This window comes from Ruditapes philippinarum, unplaced genomic scaffold (assembly GCF_026571515.1).
Source record: "Ruditapes philippinarum isolate M1 unplaced genomic scaffold, ASM2657151v2 ctg154_1_1_1_1, whole genome shotgun sequence".
NCBI classification, from domain to species: domain Eukaryota; kingdom Metazoa; phylum Mollusca; class Bivalvia; order Venerida; family Veneridae; genus Ruditapes; species Ruditapes philippinarum.
The window spans coordinates 227,191-251,050 of record NW_026861602.1 but is presented as its reverse complement, the minus strand read 5'-3'; the positions used below and the strand labels follow the sequence as shown (position 1 = coordinate 251,050).

The window sequence follows — 23,860 nt, the reverse complement described above, 5'->3', positions numbered from 1 at the left end:
ATTTATGCAACTTGTATCAACCCATATTTCCTCCATTTAACTTGTAATCTATCACATTCGTGATGTATCAACCAATATCCTCCATTTAACTTGTAATGCATCACATTCGTGATGTATCAACCCATATACTCTCCATTTAACTTGTAATGCATCACACTTGTGTTGTATCAACCCATATATTCTCCTTTTAACTTGTAATGCATCACATTTGTGTTGTATCAACCCATATATCCTCCATTTAACTTGTTATGTATCACATTTGTGATGTATCAGCCCATATACTCTCCATTTAACTTGTAATGCATAACATTTGTGATGTATCAACCCATATACCCTCCATTTAACTTGTAATGCATATCATTTGTGATGTATCAACCCATAAACCCTCCATTTAACTTGTAATGCATCACATTTGTGTTGTATCAACCCATAAACCCTCCATTTAACTTGTAATGCATCACATTTGTGTTTTATCACCCCATATATCCTCCATTTAACTTGTAAAATATCACATTTGTGTTGTATCAACCCATATACCCTCCATTTAACTTGCAACATATCACAGTTATGTTGTATTAACACATATCTCTTCCATTTAACTAGCAATGCATCACAAATTCAAAGGTTTTTATTTAAACATATCCTTTAAGCAAATTACAATATTTTTGCCTATCATATACTTAAAGCATCTTGTAGTGAATTAGTGTATGGGGTATGTACCCCTGTTCCCCTTCAAGTTACTTGCCAGATATAATGAAAACTTCATAAAGCTAGATCAGTCTATGGTGTGACCACCAACAAATATAAAAGACTGAAAGATAATGTATATTTACCTGTTTAGAAATATTGAGTTAACATCTTCATGTGTAATAGGAGGTTTCTTAGAGCTTGCTGCCATTCTGAGTGGTCGTAAAAAACATGTAACCAGGGTAGACAACTGCTGGTTGTACTCTTCCTCGCACTCTACCATACTGAAATAGTCAATTTTTCATTTAATTTTTTTATTCGAAATTTACAAAATATCTTTGTAAAACACAAACTGAGGACTTGGTGCAAAAAAGTTATAACTCATATCACATAAAGAAGAAGTTATAACCTTTCACCCTAAGCCCTGGAAATACTCTAATGTCCAAAATCAGTTACAAGTGAAACTTTCTAAATTCTGAAAACTTGACCTTGAAGGTCAGTTACAGGTCAAGGTCATTAAGAAGTCACATTCTTATATATCAAAATGAAGCCAGAGGTATACTCAAGTTATAATGAAGGCTCTAGTTTACAGAATAAAATTGCTGTGTAGGGTAAAGATGATTCTGGAGACACAACAAAAGCAAATTGTTCCCATTCTGTTTTGTTGATGGAAGGGTTTTGAAAGTAGTTATAGTGAATTATCAATATTTTGTAATATACATGCACTTAACTTTTTGTGAAGAATATCTGCAGAATCTTTATATACTGATTTTAACTTATATTTCTCACTATGGTAAACAATGTATAATATACATTCTCCAAATATGCTTGTATCATAGTTTGGAGACCTTTCTACACCCCCTCATACAGATCAGATAGCCTCTAGTTTCAAAGTTCTTTTTTTTTACATAATATTGATGGAGATTAAATCAAACCCATGACTTTTACTTTTTTGGACCGAAAGAATTAAGCCTTAGACACCAGTATTAAGTCAGGCTAGCCTATCTCTGCAGTCTGACCATGCAGGTTCTATACTATTGGCTGATTAACCTTAATTCTCCCTTAAACTGATAATGGGCAGTTCCGAATTGGAACTGGACAAGTTCATTTATGACCTTTAGGAGGTGGGAAAGGTGTTAAATATTGGGATGTTCATAAATTACCTGAATACAATGCTATTACGTTTCCTCATACTTTCTGCATGTGGGGAACGAATATACAGCTCCACGATCTGCTTCCATCTTCTCCGACACAACCAGCCTCGAAAAAAACTTTGAACCTGCAACGCAAAATCCTCCATAGAAAAACCATCCTCGACCAAGACATAGTAAAGTTTTGATATAAAAATTTAATGATAAAATGATATTTAACCTTTAAAAAATTTTCATCAGTTTTTCATTATAGTCGACAAAATTAAATGTACTTCCTAGATTTGGTTTAAGAACTTGATTAAGTCTACTTTACTTTCGATTCTTTAGAACACTCAAAGAAAACTCAATCAAATTCATTCAAATGTGGAGAAAATCTATGAATTTCAATAGAAAATGTTTTCTATTTTATCATTCTGTTATAGAAGTATTGAAAATACTTAAGAAAAAAAGATAATTTATTATTTTGTAAAATATCAATTTTCAAAGAATTTGTACTTGTTTTTTGTGATTATTTCACACAAAATAATTATTTAGATCCTGCACATTTACTGTCACATAAAATTTATTGAATTAAGACAAAGGTGCTGAAATTCTTTAAATTTTCGAAAGTTATAAATGATAGAATTCCTCATTGAAAGCTACATTTCAGAAATGTTATGTTACACATGTATATTACAATATTCGATAAATCAGAAAATAAAGAATTGTTAGTATCATTACCATTTTATTTTCATTTCGCATTGTTTGCTTTTTAAGTTATGATCAACTTGTTAAATATAGTGAATTAAAATACTAAGAATTATAAATTCTTTTTTAGTGTGCAGCAAGGGAAACTAATCTGAAGAGAATAGAATGTAAATGTTGAAGAGTTATCTCCCTTGTTACTCTAGATACATAGAGGAAAAGTAAAAATTTTACTTTTAACACAAATGAAATAGAAAGGTTCAAGTATTTAAGTTTTAATCTAAGCAAACATTTTTTGTATATTAAATCATTAAATATTAATATATATTGAGCTATTATGTCAAATCAAAATCCAATATAATGCCCCCACATAGGTATGTATATATCTAGGATTTTGTCCCTAAGAGAATGCCCCATATATGTTCTATATGATAGATATATATATAGATTTACAACATAATTACTTTTTAACTAAACACTCCAAACCAAATATATTTACTAAATGCTTTCTAAACCTAAAATCTCAAACACCCTATATCTGTCAGACGTCTGTAAAACAATATTTAAAATTCATTTTTTTCTTGTAATACACTGCTCTAGAAACAGGAAAAGAAACAGCAAAATAAAACAAGATATATCTTGCTATATGAAAAGAAACTTGAAAACTTGAAATAAAAAATAAATAAATTAAAAAAATGACATCTGTAACATTGGCATGTTTTCAAACAAAGCTTTCCTATTAATATAAAAGGCAAATGGCAGACGGCCAAAAGAAAAAAAATATATATACATTTGCCTTTTTAAATAAAAGTACATCTTAAAATCAGACAATTTTATTTATTCATTATTTGTCTGATATCTATGTCACAATTACCTGCCCAATCATTTTATGACAACTTTTGTGTCACAGGTTTATAAATTTTTTTAGCCTGACTGGGACTCGGACCCAGGACCCTCAGAAAACTGTTCTGGAGCCCTACCAAGCCAGCTTCATGGAGGCTTACACATTGTCTTCTCATTTATTAAATAGTCCGTAACTGTGACATACTCCCTGGCAATGGGTTCAGAGACCAACTGACAAAGAGGTGTACTATCATGGCCCCATGTGGGTAGCCAAATGTCCTAGAGTGAAAAATACATGCAGCCAGGACCCTCAGTAGGAGCTACGCGGCTGCTTACAGTTAAACACAATTTCTTTGTGCTTTGGTTTAAACATATTTATTTTAGCTCGATTCCGAAACAAGTTTTTGCAACTTATATTAATCACTTTCTAGTCCGCTTCCTGGAACCAACCAGTACTGGTGTCATGTGAAGAGGCATGGTCGTGACCCGAGTAGGGCTCGAACCCATGATCTCTGGGTTGAGAGGCAGACACCTTAACCACTAGGCCACCGCTCCCCTTCTCCACATTACTTTGTGCTTTAAATTGAATTGCTTTAAAACACTTTATAATATAAACGTATAAAGCAAAACAAAAGCTTTATAAGTTTAATAGCTTTGTCTAGATGAATTCACCAGCCTTAATAGTTCAATTGCAATAAGTTATGCATTCAGCATTCGGCTACTTGTGTCTAAAAACTAAAAAAAAAACATTATACATAACTCAAGTCAGAAGAATAAATCAAACAAAAGTTAAAATAAAACTTGGCAAGTTGTTAACTCAAGTTATTTTGTATATATACACGTGTATATATATATAAAGATATTGAACACTGCATATATATATTATTATAAATATATATATATACATATGATAATAGACGTAGAGTATAATTATATATATTGTACACCTAGCAAACTGTTTGTAACTAAATCATTTATCATGCATATCATGTATCAACAATATAGATAATACCTGCACGTAGCCTGTAAAGTGTTGGGATATATATAGATATTGTGATGAACAAATGAAAAAGGGATAGATTCAAAGAAAGATGGATGTCACACTTTTTGAGCAAAAATTATCAGTTTTGGGGGCATTTTTTTTTCAAATATACACTACAGTCAACTTTGAAACAAAGTTTTTCTGTTAATCATGTTTGTTTATAATTCCTAACACTTGCTGATGAACTTTTAGACAATTTCGTTTTTCAGCCAGTATATCAAAACATGCAAAGGGGGTAGTTTGCTTAGGCAAAGATTTAAATAAATTGCAATGAAACAATAAGCAAGAAAACCTTGCAGGACATAATGCATTATCCTGGAAATACAAACATTCTGAAAAAAATTTAAGCAAATTAGTAACTAAATAACACAAAATTAAAACAATGCGCAATGAAAAATCTATAACCAAGTAAAATAACTTTCCAACTAAAACAGTCACCCCACATCAAGTAACAATAGTTTATGATGTTCTTTGAACAAACTCAAAATGCTAGAACTTAAAAATTCTTGCCAAACACTTGAAGGCAAAATAAGCAAAAAAGCAAAATGCTGATAAAAAAAATGAATACCAAAATTCTCACACCTTATATCAACTTGTATGTGCTCAAAAACTAGTGACTTAATGTATACACAGACTGAACTTCAATGAGCAAGCAAAAAATCAATGACTTTAAACATAAAATAATAAATGTAATAAATTAAAATTGATACCAAAATTGTGGATCTTTTTAACATAGTATTCTCAATTACAACTGAAAATATCTTTATAAAAGTAAAACAAAAACTATAAAAAGCAACATTTTCTAAATTGTTTTTAGAAAATGACTTTTTAGCTTGTAACTAGAAGAACAAACAAACTTTGTTTTGATTAAACCAGTAAATTATATATGGATTACAACCAGTAAATTATATATGGAATTTAACCAGCAAATTATATAGTTATAGATTTTAACCAGTAATTTATATATGGATTTTAACCAGCAAATTATATATGGTTTTTAACTAGCAAATTAATATGGATTTTGACCAGTTAATTATATATGGATTTTGATCAGTAAATTATATATGGATTTTAACCAGTAAATTATATATGGAATTTAACCAGCATATATTGATTTTGACCAGTACATAGATGTATATAGATTTTAATAAGTAAATTGCATAATTATGGATTTTAACCAGCATAGTATATATGGATTTTGACCAGTAAATTATATATAAATTATGTATGGGTTTTATATGGATCTTGACCAGTCAATTATATATAAATTATGCATGGGTTTTAACCAGCAAATTATATATGGATTTTGACCAGCAAATTATATATGGAATTTGATCAGCACATGGTTTTAACCTGTAAATTATATTTGGATTTTGATCAGCACATGGTTTTAACCTGTAAATTATATTTGGAATTTGACCAGTAAATTATATATGGATTATAACCAGGAAACTATATGACTAGCAAATAATACATGAAATTATATTCAGCAAATCGTATATGGAATGTAAAAATAAAATTTCATGTGAATTAAAACAAGCAAAAAAATATATGGATTATAACCAGCAAATTATATTGACTTTTATCACATGACACAGCTTACTATGTTTTAAATGTTATATAACCGTTACATATTTTTTTACATATTACACACATGTTATATAATGACATTATTTTGCCAAAACATTTCATAAGTAAAAAGGCGTACAAAAGCACACATAAAACATCCAAACTAGTTATTTACTATATTTTAAATTGTTTAAGTCATGTGATAAAAAGAAGCACATGAGTTGCCACATAAAATTTTATTTAACCAGTCCAAGAAAATGGTATAACTATAAGCAAGTCAGCACTCATTTTACAACAACCTCTTGTTTAGTTAAATTGTATATTATATGGCAATTCATGTGAAATCCTATATATGCAGTAAAGCAGCAATATGGCTATAGATGTTATCCGCAATCAGGCAAATGTGAGTTTTTCCCATCTAATCCCTGGGGAATATAAACTTTTTATTGTTAAGTTATAGCTTGATAGTGCACTACTGTTCCCAATAGAGTCATGTATGTGATACACTAACTTTTGATATATTTACCGAATTGTAAGTGAACAATTTTGAACCCTGGGATTAGATGGGCCAAGTTCTGCAGTATCTTATGATGTGCAATCATATATATAAAGTAAAGCAGCAAATAACGCTAAGCATTCAAAGGAGAAACCTATGTTACTCACAACACAGCAAGAAATCTAAGAAACTAAAACCAAGCCTTTACACAAGTATAAAATTTTCAAGTCAAATTACACAATGGGAACCTCCATATCTACTCTTGCCGAACAGGAGCCAATACAAATACAGTATATGTCATCTCCATAAAAAACACAAGAGTAACATTGATCCAGCATAAAGTATTCTTACTTGAAACTATTTTAAACCATCCTTCAAACTGGGGAACATATAATTGACCATATATTGTATATTCATGCTAAGTTAATAAACTGGTTAACTACTGATCATATGTATATCCTGTCATTATGTGTACTTAATAAACTGTATAACTACTGATTCTAAATTGTATTTTAATGTCATATCAATAAACTGGTTAACAAGAAACCATATATCCTGTTATTATGTATACTTAATAAGCTGGGTAACTACTGACTCTATATTGTATTTTAATGTCATATCAATAAACTGGTTAACTAGAATACCATATATACTGTTATTATGTCAAGTCAATAAACTGGGTTACTACAGACGATATATCATCTGAAACTAACAAACTGAGGAAATATTGACTATACATGTATATATTGTAAAAATAGGTCAACTTAATAAACTGGGTGAAAATAAATGACCGTATATTTTATGATTATGTCAACTTAAAAAAACTGAGTAACTACTATAAATAAATATCCTATAATTATGTCCATACAAGTTGATGAAGTGAATGACTACTGACTACATATTATTCATTCTATTAAATGTCAACTTCATTAACTGGGTACAAATTGAATATATAACAAACAATTGTGCCAACTTAATAAACTGGGTAACTACTAGCCATATATTGATTATTTATGTAAACTTAATAAACTGGGTAACTACTGGTCATATATTGAATAATTATGTAAACTTAATAAACTGGGTAACTACTGGTCATATATTGAATAATTATGCCAACTTAATAAACTGGGTAACTACTGGTTATATATTGAATAATTATGCCAACTTAATAAACTGGGTAACTACTGACTACATATTATTCATTCAAGTTTACTTAATAAACTGGGTTACTACTAACTATATATATCTTATAATCATGGGTAACTAAAGATCATGCATTGTCAATATATAAATGTAAACTTAAATAAACTTGATCAGTATTGACCAGGTATTATAATGTCAACTTAACCTGGATAACAACTGACCAAGTCTTAAATAATCATGCAACTTTCATTAACAAGGTAACCAACTATTAGTTTATAATGTAAACTTAATAAACTGGTTAACTATTGACCAGGTTGTGGCGTGTCATAAATCATAAACGACATTAATATGATACAAATGTATATCAAATGGGAATACTTAGATAAAGAAAAAAAAAGAATTTTCTGATAAGTTTTGCTCAAAATGCTACATAGTACACAGAAATAATTCCTATAGAAATAAAAAAAATTAAGAATTCTGAAATAAAGAGTTGAGAAAAAAGATCGAAACAATGACAGATTTACGCTGTTTGAAGTCAGTGACCTTTCTCGAGCTAGAGACAACAAAAGGGGTGGGGTTTAAAGATTCCGCTTTGCATTATACCCGAGCCAACTTGTATACCAATGCCAGCTTTACTTGCAATTTCTGTTTGAAGGCTGTTTCATGTAACGGGCTATTTCATTGGATAGTAAAACAATGCATGTTTTATGCATGTACAGTGAGACACTAAATAAAACCAAGAATTGTCAGAATTGGAATATGCATGATTTTTTGTAAGGATAAAATCTTTAAAATATAATGTTGCTGATTGAAAAGGACATTAAATTTTACTATCATATTTATTATATTTTGGTTTTTTTGTTTGTTTTTTTTTTTAAATAAATGTTATGATTTTAAATTTTTGCGAATCTTGACAAAACTTTTTTTGGTTAAGGATGAAAGAAATCCTTCAAACATTAATTAAAAATTGCATACAAGTTGGCAACGGTACAAAGTTGGGTACAAGTGGGTATACAGTATGGGAGTGTATTTGGTGAGAGTGCACACCAAGCTTACTTTTAAAATGACCTGCTGTTCATTGTCCACCTCCTGAAGATAACACGGTGCTTCCTTCATAATCAATAATAACATAACAATTTCACTAACACAGTGCAGTGCTTCCTTCATAATTAATATATAAATTACAAATATGACCCGATGCTTCCTTCATAATCAATAATAACATAACAATTTCACTAACACAGTGCAGTGCTTCCTTCATTAAATCAATATAAAAATAACAAATATGACCCGATGCTTCCTTCATAATCAATAATAACATAACAATTTCACTAACACAGTGCAGTGCTTCCTTCATTAAATCAATATAAAAATAACAAATATGACCCGATGCTTCCTTCATAATCAATAATAACATAACAATTTCACTAACACAGTGCAGTGCTTCCTTCATCAATCAATATATAAATTACAAATATGACCCGATGCTTCCTTCATAATCAATAAAAAATTTACAATTTCACTAACACAGTGCAGTGCTTCCTTCATTTTTAATATATAAATTACAAAATATGACCCAATGCTTCCTTCATAATCAATAATAACATAACAATTTCACTAACACAGTGCAGTGCTTCCTTCATTAAATCAATATAAAAATAACAAATATGACCCGATGCTTCCTTCATAATCAATAATAACATAACAATTTCACTAACACAGTGCAGTGCTTCCTTCATTAATCAATATATAAATTGCAAATATGACCCGATGCTTCCTTCATAATCAATAATAACATAACAATTTCACTAACACAGTGCAGTGCTTCCTTCATTAATCAATATATAAATTACAAATATGACCCGATGCTCATAATCAATATAAACTTTACAATTTCATTAACACAGTGCAGTGCTTCCTTCATAACCAAACATAACATTATAAATAAGATTCTTTGCTTATTTCATTGCCCCAGTGCTTCCTTCATAATCAATAATAACATTACAAATCTGATTCTTTGCATATTTCATCACCCCAGTGCTTCCTTCATAATCAATAATAACTGCACTGGTTGCATGTGTAAAATCAGTTTGCACCGGCATGCAAGAGGTATATAATAACATTATCTTTACGATCAAATGCTTCAGTATTTATCAATCAATAATATCATAATATGTATATAATATCATAATATGTATCACTCTCTATATACATGTACTATGTATTCTGTATTGCAACACACATCATGATTGTTGCTTCTATTGTAAGCATTGAATTTCATAAAACTTGCTATGCAATCTCAACAGCTATCTCTAGCAGAAACCCTTCTTAACCCAAACCACTATCTCTATCAGCAATCTTCTAAATCTCAACAGCTATCTGCAACAACAGCTCTCTTTAATCTCAATTGCTTTCTCTGATTTCAACTCTCTGCAATCTTGACAGCAACCTCTGCAATCTCTGACAGCAATAGTTTCAATCTCAACAGCTATGTCATGCAGCATCTTTGTACAATCTCAACAGCTCCCTCTAACAGTAACTTTCTTCACTCTCAAAACAGTTTTCTTCAACTACAACTCTTTGCAACCCATGCTGCTATCAGCAATCTGTTCTATCTCAACAGCCGTCTCTAAAACAAATCTCTTAAATTTCAACACCTATCTCTAACAGCAACTCCTCCAAGCTTAACAGCTGTCTCTAACAGCAACTTCTTCAATCACAAGAACCATCTCTTCAATTTCAACATCCATCTCTTCAATTTCAACATCCATCTCTTCAATTTCAACAACCACCTCTTCAATTTCAACACCCATCTCTAACAGCAATCCCTCCAAGCTTTACAGCTTTCTCTAATTGCAACTCTCTTTAACCTATATATCTATCATAAAATTAGAACCAGAGTATGCCAAAACATTAAAATAAAATCTATATGTCCACACCTCTTAACTTTGACCCTATTTTTTTTTTCCTTCCACAACTAATGTTGCACCCTGCCCCCACTACCCATAACTTCAATCCTTTATTTCAAAATATACTTGTATTTATGAATAAAATTGTTCCATTGTCTATACAAATCCAATCCTTACACTAAACTAGAAATGTGTCCATAGGACACGGATGCCCCCACACGCCACTGTTCTGTCAATCTTATGACTCTAGGTCAAATATTTTTTGGACTACATGTGCCACAAGTTGAAAACTAAAAATCAACAAAGGGCCATAATTCTGTTAAATTTGGTCGCAGCAAAAATTCCTTCTTTAACTACCATCTACACATTAAGGTTGTTAATCCCTGGAAGTTTAAGCAAATCTGCCATCCGGTTTAAGAGGAGTTGCGTTCACAAAATTTCTACATAGTATATAATGAAAAAATCAACAAAGGGCCATAATTCTGTTAAATTTGGTTGCAGCAAAAATTCCTTCCTGTACTACCATCTACACATTAAGGTTGTTCATCCCTGTAAGTTTAAGCAAAGTCTGATCTGCCATCCGGTTTAAGAGGAGTTGCGTTCACAAAATTTCTACATAGTATATAGTGAAAAAATCAACAAAGGGCCATAATTCTGTTAAATTTGGTCGCAGCAAAAATTCCTTCCTTTACTACCCTCTACACATTAAGGTTGTTCATCCCTGTAAGTTTAAGCAAGATCTGCCATCCGGTTTAAGAGGAGTTGCATTCACAAAATTTCTACATAGTATATAGTAAAAAAATCAACAAAGGGCCATAATTCTGTAAAATTTGGTCGCAGCAAAAATTCTTTCCTTTACTACCATCTACACCTTAAGGTTGTTCATCCCTGTAAGTTGAAGCAAAATCTGCCATCAGGTTTAAGAGGAGTTGCGTTCACAAAATTTCTACATAGTATATAGTGAAAAAATCAACAAAGGGCCATAATTCTGTTAAATTTTGTCGCAGCAAAAATTCCTTCCTTTACTACCATCTACACATTAAGGTTGTTCATCCCTGTAAGTTTAAGCAAAATCTGCCATCCGGTTTAAGAGGAGTTGCGTTCACAAAATTTCTACATAGTATCTAGTGAAAAAATCAACAAAGGGCCATAATTCTGTTAAATTTGGTCGCAGCAAAAATTCCTTCCTTTACTACCATCTACACATTAAGGTTGTTCATCCCTGTAAGTTTAAGCAAAATCTGCCATCCGGTTTAAGAGGAGTTGCGTTCACAAGATTTCGGGACGGACGGACGGACGGACATACGGATTGACGGACGGACAAGTGCAACGCTATATGCTCCCACATTGTGGGGGCATAACAATAAAGGTCACAAAAAGGTGTAAGTTACACAAATACATTTATCAATTCACTAAAACACATTGAACATAGATATAAACACATAAACTGTGTATCATAATCATTAACAGAGAATTTAAGAGCTAGATTTGTAAATACTTTTCAGCCAATAAACAATATATATCAAAGATCAGCCTCCTTGTGTACTTGAGTAGAACCACTAACATTCTGTAAACTATCTGGATAGCTTCCTCACGTTAAAGAATCCAAAGTCCCTGTAGGGATTTGAACCCACAGCAATGAAGGGCAAACACATGTGTAGTTCGAAGTCAACTCGGACAAGGACGCCCCTCATATATAAAAAATAAGACCTGTTTATAGTGAGAAAGAAGCACGTTTTCTTAAACACATTTATAGTGTAACAATATCATTAAGAATGCTATATCGCAATGTTTGTATAATGCAAATGATGTCAAGAAAAAATATATACACAACTGTGCAATACCATTTTTACGGAGTCACAAAAGCTGAACGGGTATGTGATAATATAGATTAAAATACATATCAATGTTGCAACACTATTATCTTATATTTTTTCAAAAAGCAAAACACCACAAAGATTACAACTTTTAAGGATACTGGTCACGGTATGTTCACAAAATACTGAGGGGAAAAGAATTGTTTATACTTCATTTGTTATAATTAGTGTCCATAATCATGGCCTTCTTTCCCTAAATTAATGAAGTGGCCAATTTAGCCTTTCTGATTTGTGTGAAACCAGCACATTTTTTTTTCTTTGAAATTACAAAGTTTTTGCATAACTTTCCTTAAAATTGTGACTTACTTAAAATGTTTAAATAACTTTTGTAATACTGTTTTGATTCAGCAATCAAAGAAATTTTTGATTGTGAAAGTGGCATTTCTTAAAGTGGAAAAGCTGGCATTTTAGAATTGTGAAGGGGAAAGTTCCTCAAATTGTGAAGGCCCCCGATATTATAACTATAGTTAAAAGTCAGCCCTATACAGTATATCGTTCTCTATGTCACGCTCATATTTCAAAGTCATGGTCAACTGAACAAACAACTACAGAATATATTTAATTCAGAGTCTTTACTTTTTCCCTTCTCCCAAAGATTCAATATAAAAATATGAAAACTTATTTCTATTCTATAAGAAGTGATCACACAAAAAGTAGACACCTGACTTTAGAGAAGAAAATTGTTATGTTAGTTTGTTAATATATTCACAATCAAAAACAACACAATTATTATCCACAAGCAAACATAGAAGCCCTGTCAAAACGATACAAAATACAGAAAAAATAAAATTATTATAAAACTTGCTGTTCAATTTCAACAAGGATAATAAGAAGCAACGGACTTCCACAAAATTACTAAAAATATATAAAACACGCTTAAAACGTCTACCATGAGCTGCAAGAAAAAGATTTTTTTATCAGATTTAAGCAAAAAAGGGAGGTAAATTGTTCTGATTATCAGTGATTATTTAAAAATATATAAGGAAGAAAAATTGAATGCAAAGAAATGAAATGTAAAGTACCTTTTTGATTTTTTTAATTTCGTCAGTTTCATCTTCTACGGTATGATTGGACACTCGGTCTTTTTTGAACTTCTGAAGCTGAAAAGATACAATCATTCTCATATGTTATAAGACTAAAATACTGTTAAAAGACTTAAAATGTACACAAAATAGTTAATTAACATTATAAACATGTGAACATACTACATAAATTAATTATAGATAAAATGTCAGAAAACAACAGTAAAGACTGAAATGTCTACCTCAGCTTTGAGTTTTTTAACTTCAGTAGCAAGCTCTTCTGTTTGTTGAACATAGTGCCATTTTGCTTGCCTTTCACTCTCCAGAATCTGTATAACATGAAGATGTTTCTGTTCAAGTTCTTCCTTCTGCTCGAGAACTTTACTGTAACTGTAAAAATGAACACATTTCAGATTAAACTGTTGCTTTAAAATGTTAAGACTTCAAAAAAATGTTATACAATGTAGCTGTAAAATGCTGGATTTTTAAAATAATATTGTAGCTGTTAAATAATGAAATTTTCAAGTTATTATGTAGCTGAGAACCTTACTGTAACTGTAAAAAAATAAAAAGTTTCAAATTAAACTGTTCATTAAAATGGTAAGACTTCAGATAATATTTCAGCTGTAAAATACTGAATTTTTAAAACTATATTGTAGCTGTTAACCATGAAATTTTAAAATTATATCTAGTAGCCGTTACATGATGCTGTGAAAATTCAAACATAACACTGTAGCTGTTAAATAAACAAATCTTATATTATAAAAACAGCTGTAAAATAAACAAATTTCATATTATACTGTAGCTGTTAAATTAAGATATGTAGCTGTAAAATTATTAAACTTTCATATTATACTGTAGTTGTAAAATTAACACATTTGCTATTGTATTGGCTGTTACATGAACACATTCAATATTTTACTGTAAACATATATTATTTACTGTAAATTGTAGCTGTAAAATGAATACATTTAATTTTTCAACTAAATACTGTACTGTTGCTGGAAAATGATCAAACATTCCATTTCATTGAGATCTACAATTAAAATGATCAAATTGCATTTAACACTTGATAAAAAATATGTTCAGTAGACTCTAATTTTCATATCAACTTTAACAGTTTAAAACTAAAAAAAAAATCAAACTTTCACATCATACTGTAGATTTACTGCTATGAAACGATCAATATTAGATCTTATCACAATTCATCAAAGAGTTTTATATTCAGTGGTGTTCAAACTGTAGGCTAGCTATTTTTTTCTAAGGCTAGCTTGTCTTGGAGGCGCTGTAAAAACAATCAAGCAAATGGCGTACTTGTGAAAAAGGGACGTCACTGCGTATGTAATATAACTATGAGGGACGTTGGAATAACTATACAAAAGATTATCGATGATAGATACGCCTCCCGCATACGTAAGCCATATTTGTATGCGATCTATCTAAATAAACAATATAACAACACGTATATTAACTACCTCTACTGGTTACCAGGCTGCATAATATAGTTTTAAAATGATCAAATTTGAATTAGTTTAGCTTTGAAATTGTCAAACAATTGTCCGATGCTTATAGATGATGCTCCATTTGAGTCTCTTTCAGAGACACCCTTTATACAGAAGTAGATCTGCTGCATGTTTTCAATATTAAAATAAAAATAAACAAGAGCCATGTTCACATGGCCATCCCCCGCCGAATGTGTTTGCTCATTGAAAGAATGTATATGTAGTAGAGCAGAATAATTCAATTTTAAGAGGTCTTTTGGTAATGAAAACTGATGGCTGAAGTGATTACAGATTTGAAACCTAGGTGAATACTGATGGCTGAAAATAACAAAGGGCAATAACTGAAAAATAATGCAGGGTAGTTTATCATTGTTGTGTGCTGCACTCCTTCTCAATGAGATCTATCCACCTTTGAAGTTTCAAGTTGATACCTCTAACACTTTTTGAGATAAGCTCCGGACTAAAAGTATGAAAAATAACAAAAGGCAATAACCCAAAAATTATAAAGGGTAGAGTTATCATTCTTGCGCACAGCTTTCCTCCTCAATAAGATAAATCCACCTATCAAGTTTCATGTTAACATCTCAAAGACTTTTTGAGTTATGCACCACTCAGGTGAAACATTAAGTATGAAAAATAACAAAGGGCAATAACTCAAAAATTATGATGGGTAGAGTTATCACTCTTGTGAACTGCCATCTCATGAGTGAGATATATCCACCTATGAAGTTTCATGTTGATATCTCAAAGGCTTTGTAGTTATGCTCTGGACAAAACTTAAGTTTGAAAAATAACAAAGGGCAATAACTCAAAAATTATCAAGGGTAGTAGAGTTATCATTCTTGTGCGCTGCACTCCTCCTCAATGAGATCTATCCACTTATGAAGTTTCAAGTTGATACTTCAAATACTTTTTGAGATATGCTCCGGACAAAAATCTCGGACGGAAGGATGGACGGACGGACGGAAGGACGGACGGACGGAGACTATTTCTATATCCCCCGCCGCCTTTCGGCGGGGAATAAAAAACTGCCTCGCAATTCGTCACTAAGTGTTCAGCGGAGCTATGCTCGCACAATGTACTAGCAGTTTTACTGAAACCTATATTTCCCTTTTTTTCTGACGAACTGGACATGGCAATGTTCTGACTGCACTAAACAAATTTTGTGATTCTTACCTTGCTCTTCGTATTGCGTCGATCCAGGCGTTACATTCCGATTCCGTGTCTGTTCGCAATTCATAATTCCTCTGTCCTTCCGCTTTGTATGTTATGTTGAATATGTACTGCAAATAGAAATATAACTTAGGCTTATCTTATGCCAAAGAAATTACAAATTAATATACAAAACAAGCATTGCCTTGTTTACTTAGTAACCAAATGGACATTATGTCTTGGTCTGAAGTTTAAAGCCGTCGGCATGGGACAACTAATTAACTCATAATATAAGTTTCAAAACAAGTACGATTCTTATAAGTACAGATTTTGAAACAATTACTAGTATTTAAATATGTACGAAAATTTAAAACTGAATTTGAGTTTGTATTTCATAATGTTTCAGTAGTTTTAAAAGCTGTTGTTTTCCTTCATTCATTGCACAATTCAATCTTCGACTGAGAAAAATAAAAAATAAATGAGCCGTGTCATGACAAAACCAACATAGTGCGTTTGCGACCAGCATGGATCCAGACCAGCCTGCGCGTCCGCGCAGTCTGATCAGGATCCATGCTGTTCGCTTACAAACCCTATAGCAAGTAGAGAAACTGATAGCGAACAGCATGGATCCTGACCAGACTGCGCGGATGCGCAGGCTGGTCTGGATCCATGCTGGTCGCAAACGCACTATGATGGTTTTGTCGTGACGCGGCACAAATACGTAAACCATGCTTTGTACAGTGATAATTTTGTCTTCAATATTCTGTACAGTGTTAGAAGATATATGTGAATCAGGAATCATATGTAATAATGTTCAATACAATTCTATCAAAATGCGCATAAACAATGACAAAAAAACATTAGTTCACAAATAATGTATTGAAATGAAGAGACATAATGCGGAAAAATTGATTGAAAAAATGTTTTCAAAATAAGGTACCTTTTTACTAATGAACCAGTGGTTTCCAATTAGAGAACTTACAGCTATTAATTTCATACACATACTAAGGCATAAACATATTCAGGATTAAATGATTTTCTGACCAAATATTAGATCTATACTTATTTCTTACGTTAATGCGTAGCGTTATTTAGGAGCTGATTGTAATCAGATTGTCACTGTTGTTAAATACGTTCACAATAACATATTAGCAATAACATAATTTGTTAAAGAACCATTAATTTTGCTAAACATTTTCACAATTAGTTAAAATGTTGATGAAACATTATTTTCCCAAATATGCTCGCAATAAGATAATATGTTAACGAGCCATTAGTTTTCCCAAACATGTTCACAATTAGTTAATATGTTGATGTAACATTATTTACCCAAATATTCTCGCAATAAGATAATATGTTAACGAGTCATTAGTTTTCCCAAACATGTTCACAATTAGTTAAAATGTTGATGAAACATTATTTTCCCAAATATGCTCGCAATAAGATAATATGTTAACGAGTCATTAGTTTTCCCAAACATGTTCACAATTATAATATTATAATATGTTGATGTAACATTATTTACCCAAATATTCTCGCAATAAGATAATATGTTAACGAGTCATTAGTTTTCCCAAACATGTTCACAATTAGTTAAAATACTGATGAAACTTTATTTTCCCAAATATGCTTGCAATTAGATAATTTGCTGATGAAACATTAGTCTTACCAACTATAGACACTATTAGAGAACATACCTCGATGTTATAAAACCTTTTTTCTGAGTTCTGTCTCGAATCTCAGAATTTTCATTGGTCAATATACAACCTGAGCTCTGACCAATCAAACAGCTAGCTAAGATCTGAGTTTAAGTATATACGAGAATATTTTTTATAACCTCCAGCCCAGGTTTCTGAGTAAGCTCAATCCTCAACTGTGTTGAAAATACAAAATCACGCTTCAAAATCAAGAGTTGGCAATAATCTGTTAAATTTAAATGTCGTTTATGATTGCTTCTACATAATTTGAAGTTATGCTACTTCCGCTTGTTATTCAATTATTTCCCCTCAATCTGTGTTGTTTAAATTTGTAAGAATATGTACTGACATTATAAAAATACTACATAGGATGTTTTGTATAGACTCGCGCTTTTAAAACGAACAAAAACGGCATAAAAACCAACGTGATCATTTCATTCAATTTATATTTAACTTAGTTGATAAAAAATATGTTTAGACCAAACAAAAATATCATGTGTAGATCTTCTCCAGCCGACATGCCTTGAATTAGAATGTTACTTTAGAAAATAGACACCATTTAATAAAATATTTTCGCCCATTTACCTTGTCAACAATACTTTCATAAAGTAAACTTTGAACACGTTTCTGGCTATTTCTACAAGCTTAGATCATACAAGGAACTTTAGACCATATTCATTATTCAGTGTAGTTTAACACCCAATGGCTTATCAATTTGTTTTGATTAGTCAATGCAATGGTATTCATTGCTAAGTCTAGTAACGTCTGACATATACAACAAAGTAACAATTTTAAACATGTACTCCTTAACCAAGCTTACTTCAAGCTTACTTCAAGCTTACTTCAAGCCAAAATTTAATGTATCAAACATAACACATTTCTTGGATATCTTTTGATTTTTAAATTGTATACGGGCATTTATAATAGAAATTCTTAAGTAATTGATTTCTATATAAAGTATGTTTGTTAATCTAAGAATCATCGTCCTTCTTGGACATGTACTGTATTATACTATATATGGTCACACTATCAACTGTATTACTGTGAAATAGAAATGCTAATTTGAGTTAAGTTGAATTTGCTTTATAACTAAACAACTATATTCTACTTAAAAGTCAGTCTCGAAAAAATATTAGAGGTATTAAGCAATTTATATAAATTTCTGTTAGATTATCCTATCAATGAGAGATATCGATATCCTCCCTACAAGCAGATGATTCAGTGGATTATATGAATATTTTATTGTTGTATTTTCGTATGATTCAGTGGTTTATATAAATATTTTGTTGTTGTATTTTTCTGATTCAGTGGTTTATCTGAATTTTTTACTTTCATGTTTTTTAGTATTATTCTGTTGTTTATATGAATATTTTATAATTAAATGTTTGTATTATTCAGTGGTTTAACTGAAGGTCCACCTCATACAGTAACAGCTACGGACAATCGATACAACTGAATACAAGATCTGCTTCTCGGGAAATTGAGCAATACAACAACTGATAAGAACCTGCTAAAATGAAATTGCATAATTTATTTAAAGACTACAATAATGCGTTTCTGTTAAACGGGATTACTTTGAATAGTTAAAGTATACATATTATTATCGTTTGTCTGAAAATGCGCCTTTGTAGAGCTCTGAGGACGACCCAACCCCCTCGCCATATAATAAATTCCTTGCCATATAATAAATTCATTGCCGTATGATAAATTTCTCGCCGTATGATAAATTCAAACGGTGACGAGTTTGTCATTGCATGACCCATTAAAATTTCTATTATAAAAGAAACACTTTCTAATTTATATTGTATGCATTTTATATAAGATCAGATTTTGTAAATTAGAAGAACAACAAACAGTTTTAGATCTTATCTAAATCATATCAGCCGCGTCGCGACAAAACCAACATAGTGCGTTTGCGACCAGCATGGATCCAGACCAGCCTGCGCATCCGCGCAGTCTGATCAGGATCCATGCTGTTCGCTATCAGTTTCTCTACTTGTAATAGGGTTTGTAAGCGAACAGCATGGATCCTGATCAGACTGCGCGGATGCGCAGGCTGGTCTGGATCCATGCTGGTCGCAAACGCATTGTGTTGGTTTTGTCGTGACGCGGCTCATATCATGTACACACTGTCTTTGAATATAACAATCGAGGTCTTCCCTCTTTATAACAGATTAAAGTACACGTGATCAATCTTGTTTCTTTTTCCAGGGAAACATGTACTTCATAAATGAATAAAAAGAAAATCCATGTAAGTAAATTTATGGAAGATTAACGGTCATCCATCATTTTTTGCGCTTTTATTTGCACAGAAAATTTATATGTTGAATCGTATGTGTCTTGAATAAAATATGTAACGCACCTAAACGTTTATGTTATATGCTAACACAGAAAAAGAAGACACTAATAAAAACACATAATTATGCACGTGGCGTTTTCATTATTTCGCATATAAAAAAAAATAATCTAATTTCAAATAAGTCTGTAAACAAAAACGTAACGTTTTCATTAGCCTGGTCTATTATAAAACGAGCTAATTGTAAAGCAATCGACTGCCGTGGAAGCGTCTCATTCGGGTGACACATATTTATCTACTAAGTTTAGACATACAAACCAGACTATTCCGCTAATAAGTGACAAGTTTACGGTCAGACACGTGTCACATATCTTATTCGTGACATTCATATATAAACGGTTCTTGTGACAGCTCTTGGAATGATCGATCAACCTTCTGTATTCTTTAAATGGACTTGTCCATCTTACAATCCAGGAAAAACGTTCATAAATTTCAAATTAGTAATGACTGAATAGCGAACATGGCAAACCATGATCCGACGGCACGGGTGATCTTCACTGGTCGCACGGATAATACATAAAGGCCAATAATACTGAAGATGTGATAAAAGAATAACTCAAAAAGAATAAGATCATTGTCATAAATGTAACCATTTGCATACTGGGAAAAATGTCGGCTGGTTAAATGCCGTCTGCGTATTTTTTTATTTTAAATTTGAAATTGAATAGAAAATAAAGGGTTACCGTCAAACAGCTCGGTACCAGACAAGACACGCTGGTACCATGGTTTGGTACCAAGTCACAAAGGCAGTTGTGAACTTTCTTAGCAGAATAAGGGTTAATAAGCTAATTCAAGCAGCTAAACCTTTTTGCAAATTTAAACTGAATTTGTGTTAGTGTGCAAGAAAATAGTGTAAATAAGAGTAACAACACTTAAAATGAGTGGAATATATAATGTAGAAATAGCTAAATAGAAAAAATAACGTGATACTTAAGTTAATGTTAATCATTTCAGCATCGCTGTGCTTAACAAAATATGTCCTAATGTAATTGAATATAATTATAAACTTTGAACACGAGTGGTAATTGATTTTTTAATGTTACATTATAGTATATGACACTGTTTTAACTCACACCAACTCTTTTACAGGTATTTAAAAAATGTCAATTTTTGCTAATGAAATTAGCATTTTTTTTAGACAGTAGAATAAGAAGCATTTTATAAGCTAGCTGGACAGTTTCCTAACATTTTATAATTCAATGTTTCTGGCGGTGTTCCATATGATATGATTCTATATTTGTAAATTTAAACAATCGGTGAAAGAAACCGTATAGTGAAATAATAGAAATAAAGTAAGATGTGGAGTGAAAGAAATATCACTGCAAATCATTTTAAAAAGGTAAAGATTACATTACATCTGCTTAGAGAGTGCAGTCGGCAACAAAGTAGATAAAATATTTGTTTGAATTTAATGTGTAATAAAGATTTAAGTGATTAGTTGAAAGAAGAGAAGAGAAAAGAAAAACAAGAGAATGTTAAAAGAGAAGATATCAGAAGAGAAAAGAAGTGAAGAGATGAGAAGAGTAAAGTAGAGAGAAGAGAAGTGAGAAGAGAAGAGAAAATAAGAGAAGTGAGAAGAGAACAGAACAGAAGAGGAGAAGAGAAGAGAAGAGAAAAGAAGAGAAATGAGAAGAGAACAGAACAGAAGAGGAGAAGAGAAGAGAAAAGAAGAGAAGAGAAGAGAAGAGAAGAGAAGAGAAGAGAAAAGAAAGAAAAGAGAAGAGAAAGCGAAAGAGAAGTGAAAGACAAGTGAAAGAGAGGAGAAGAGAAGAGAAAATAACAGAAGAGAAGAGAGAAAAAGGGAAGAGAAGAGAACAGAACAGAAGAGGAGAAGAGAAGAGAATAGAAGAGAAAGAAAAAGAGAAGAGAGGAGAGGAGAGGAGAAGAAAAGAGAAGTATACAAAAACATATTAGTTTGCAGCAAAAACGTGTTGTAAACACTCACAGAAACAAGAATGAGTATTTCAAATTATATCAATTAGTGCTATACGGAATATGTGCGAGCTGTGCGAGCTAATGTCATGCGTAAAAAGTGCTGTTAATACATAAGATAGATCAAAACAAACTTGAAATTACCTCAACCTTGTAATTATTCCATGTCATCTGAAAATAGTCAATAATATTTACAAATTACTTATTTATTATAAATATATATATATATAATTGATGCCATGCTATTTACATGTACATAATAAAAAAAATCTTTAAACTCGAATACATTATTTGACAAATGGAAATCCATTATTAACTTATCAACCCTTTCCCTCCTGAAAATAGAAGTAATTTGCTTTTGCCACCCTCAAAGAGCTAGGCTCTATAATGTTGGTAGCTCAAGTTTTACATTTTAATATTGAAATCCGGCAAAAAGTTTAAATGGATGGCAGAATAAATCCGTTTCAAAACAAAAATCAGCAGCCCTATAGTTATATCTTTCACTGCTTAGGTTTTATTCGTGTGCTTTGACTTAAAACGAAAATGATCTTTTTTTCTTCTAGTTTGGAAATTTCCTTTTAAACTGCTGAAACTCTGATAATAAAAATCAACCTATTGTCTTAATAATGTTGGTATTTTTATCATATTATTTAATCAGCCAAGCTGCCTTTACCTTTGTAACGTAAACAGAGAAAACGTGGCAACTTTACGTCGTATATATAGCACTTAATACTATGTCAAAAACTGCAATGTCCAAACTTACGTTCAATTGTTTAATCGAACAACAAATTAAACTACGAATGAATTGTCTTAAACGGAAATTTTCGATCGTTATCATCTTATAAAACAGCTGCCTAAACCTCTCTCTTTCTCACTCTCCCGCTCTCTCAGACATTAAACAAAGCAAAGAGATTAGCGGAAAATTATTGCTTTAGCAAGATTTAAATTGTTTGAGGAGACAAGGAATTCCTGTAAAGTGTACTAATCTCACAATGGTAGAATATCGATGTTTTCCAGAACTTATCTATCCCCCCTTCACTATCAGAATGGCCGTTGATCCCCTACAATATCAGACTGTCGATGATGTAGACACGTTACACAACTTAAAAATCCTAAGAGAGAGAGAGAGAGGGGGGATAGAGAAAAGAGAGGCTTACGTTATTGAAGACTCGTGCATAGTTAATTGTGATGTATGGTTTTGTGAGATGTTTTGGTTTTTACTGGGAGAAAAGTGACACGAACGTCTGTTATCTGTGCAAATATGCTTCTAACCTTTTATGCGCGGATCAATGTTAAAATAATGCTTTCTTAACTTCACCTTTAATAAGATGGTTTGGCGGTTGACTCTCGCTACCAGTACTAGTATAGAGCCGGGTAGACGGGCCTGTATTTCTTGTAGACTGACCAGGCTTTGCACTAGAGGTTGACTACCTATTAATATTCATCTTAATATCCACAGAATGGACAATTCCAAAAATTGAAGCTGGACAAGACCATTAAAAAAAATTCAGCGGGATAATGGTTAAAAAAAACAACATTCTGTTAAAGTAAAATTCGGCACTTTTCTTTTCCAGTTTAAATAAAATACGCTTATAATACGGGTTACATTCTTCTTTGAAGGAAGCTGGGGTTTTTTTTGCGCTGCTGTTGTCATATGTAGTGTTATTGTTTGTTTTGTTCTTATTTTTTATTGTTATGTGTGTGTTGTTTTCTTTCTTGTTTATTGTGCATTCTATATGACTACTGTTTGCAAAAAGAAAAAAAACGTTTGGGCATAAAATCAGATGTAACATATCGT

General features: G+C 31.6%; 1 protein-coding gene across 4 annotated transcripts in view; it reads right to left on the bottom strand.

Moving 5' to 3' along the window:
• Window positions 1-23,860, bottom strand: part of LOC132716284 (ras-specific guanine nucleotide-releasing factor 1-like) — a 114,511-nt gene that overhangs the window by 44,663 nt on the left and 45,988 nt on the right. For 2 of the 4 annotated variants that reach the window (XM_060699520.1, XM_060699522.1), the window contains exons 3-9: window positions 22,207-22,233; window positions 16,102-16,208; window positions 13,666-13,813; window positions 13,424-13,501; window positions 8,672-8,725; window positions 1,851-1,966; window positions 834-971 (exon numbers count right to left, since the gene is read on the bottom strand). In XM_060699520.1, coding sequence (XP_060555503.1) covers window positions 834-971; window positions 1,851-1,966; window positions 8,672-8,725; window positions 13,424-13,501; window positions 13,666-13,813; window positions 16,102-16,208; window positions 22,207-22,233 — 668 coding nt within the window. The remainder of the gene's footprint in view (window positions 1-833; window positions 972-1,850; window positions 1,967-8,671; window positions 8,726-13,423; window positions 13,502-13,665; window positions 13,814-16,101; window positions 16,209-22,206; window positions 22,234-23,860) is intronic. The other 2 variants (XM_060699521.1, XM_060699523.1) reach the window with 2 other exon arrangements.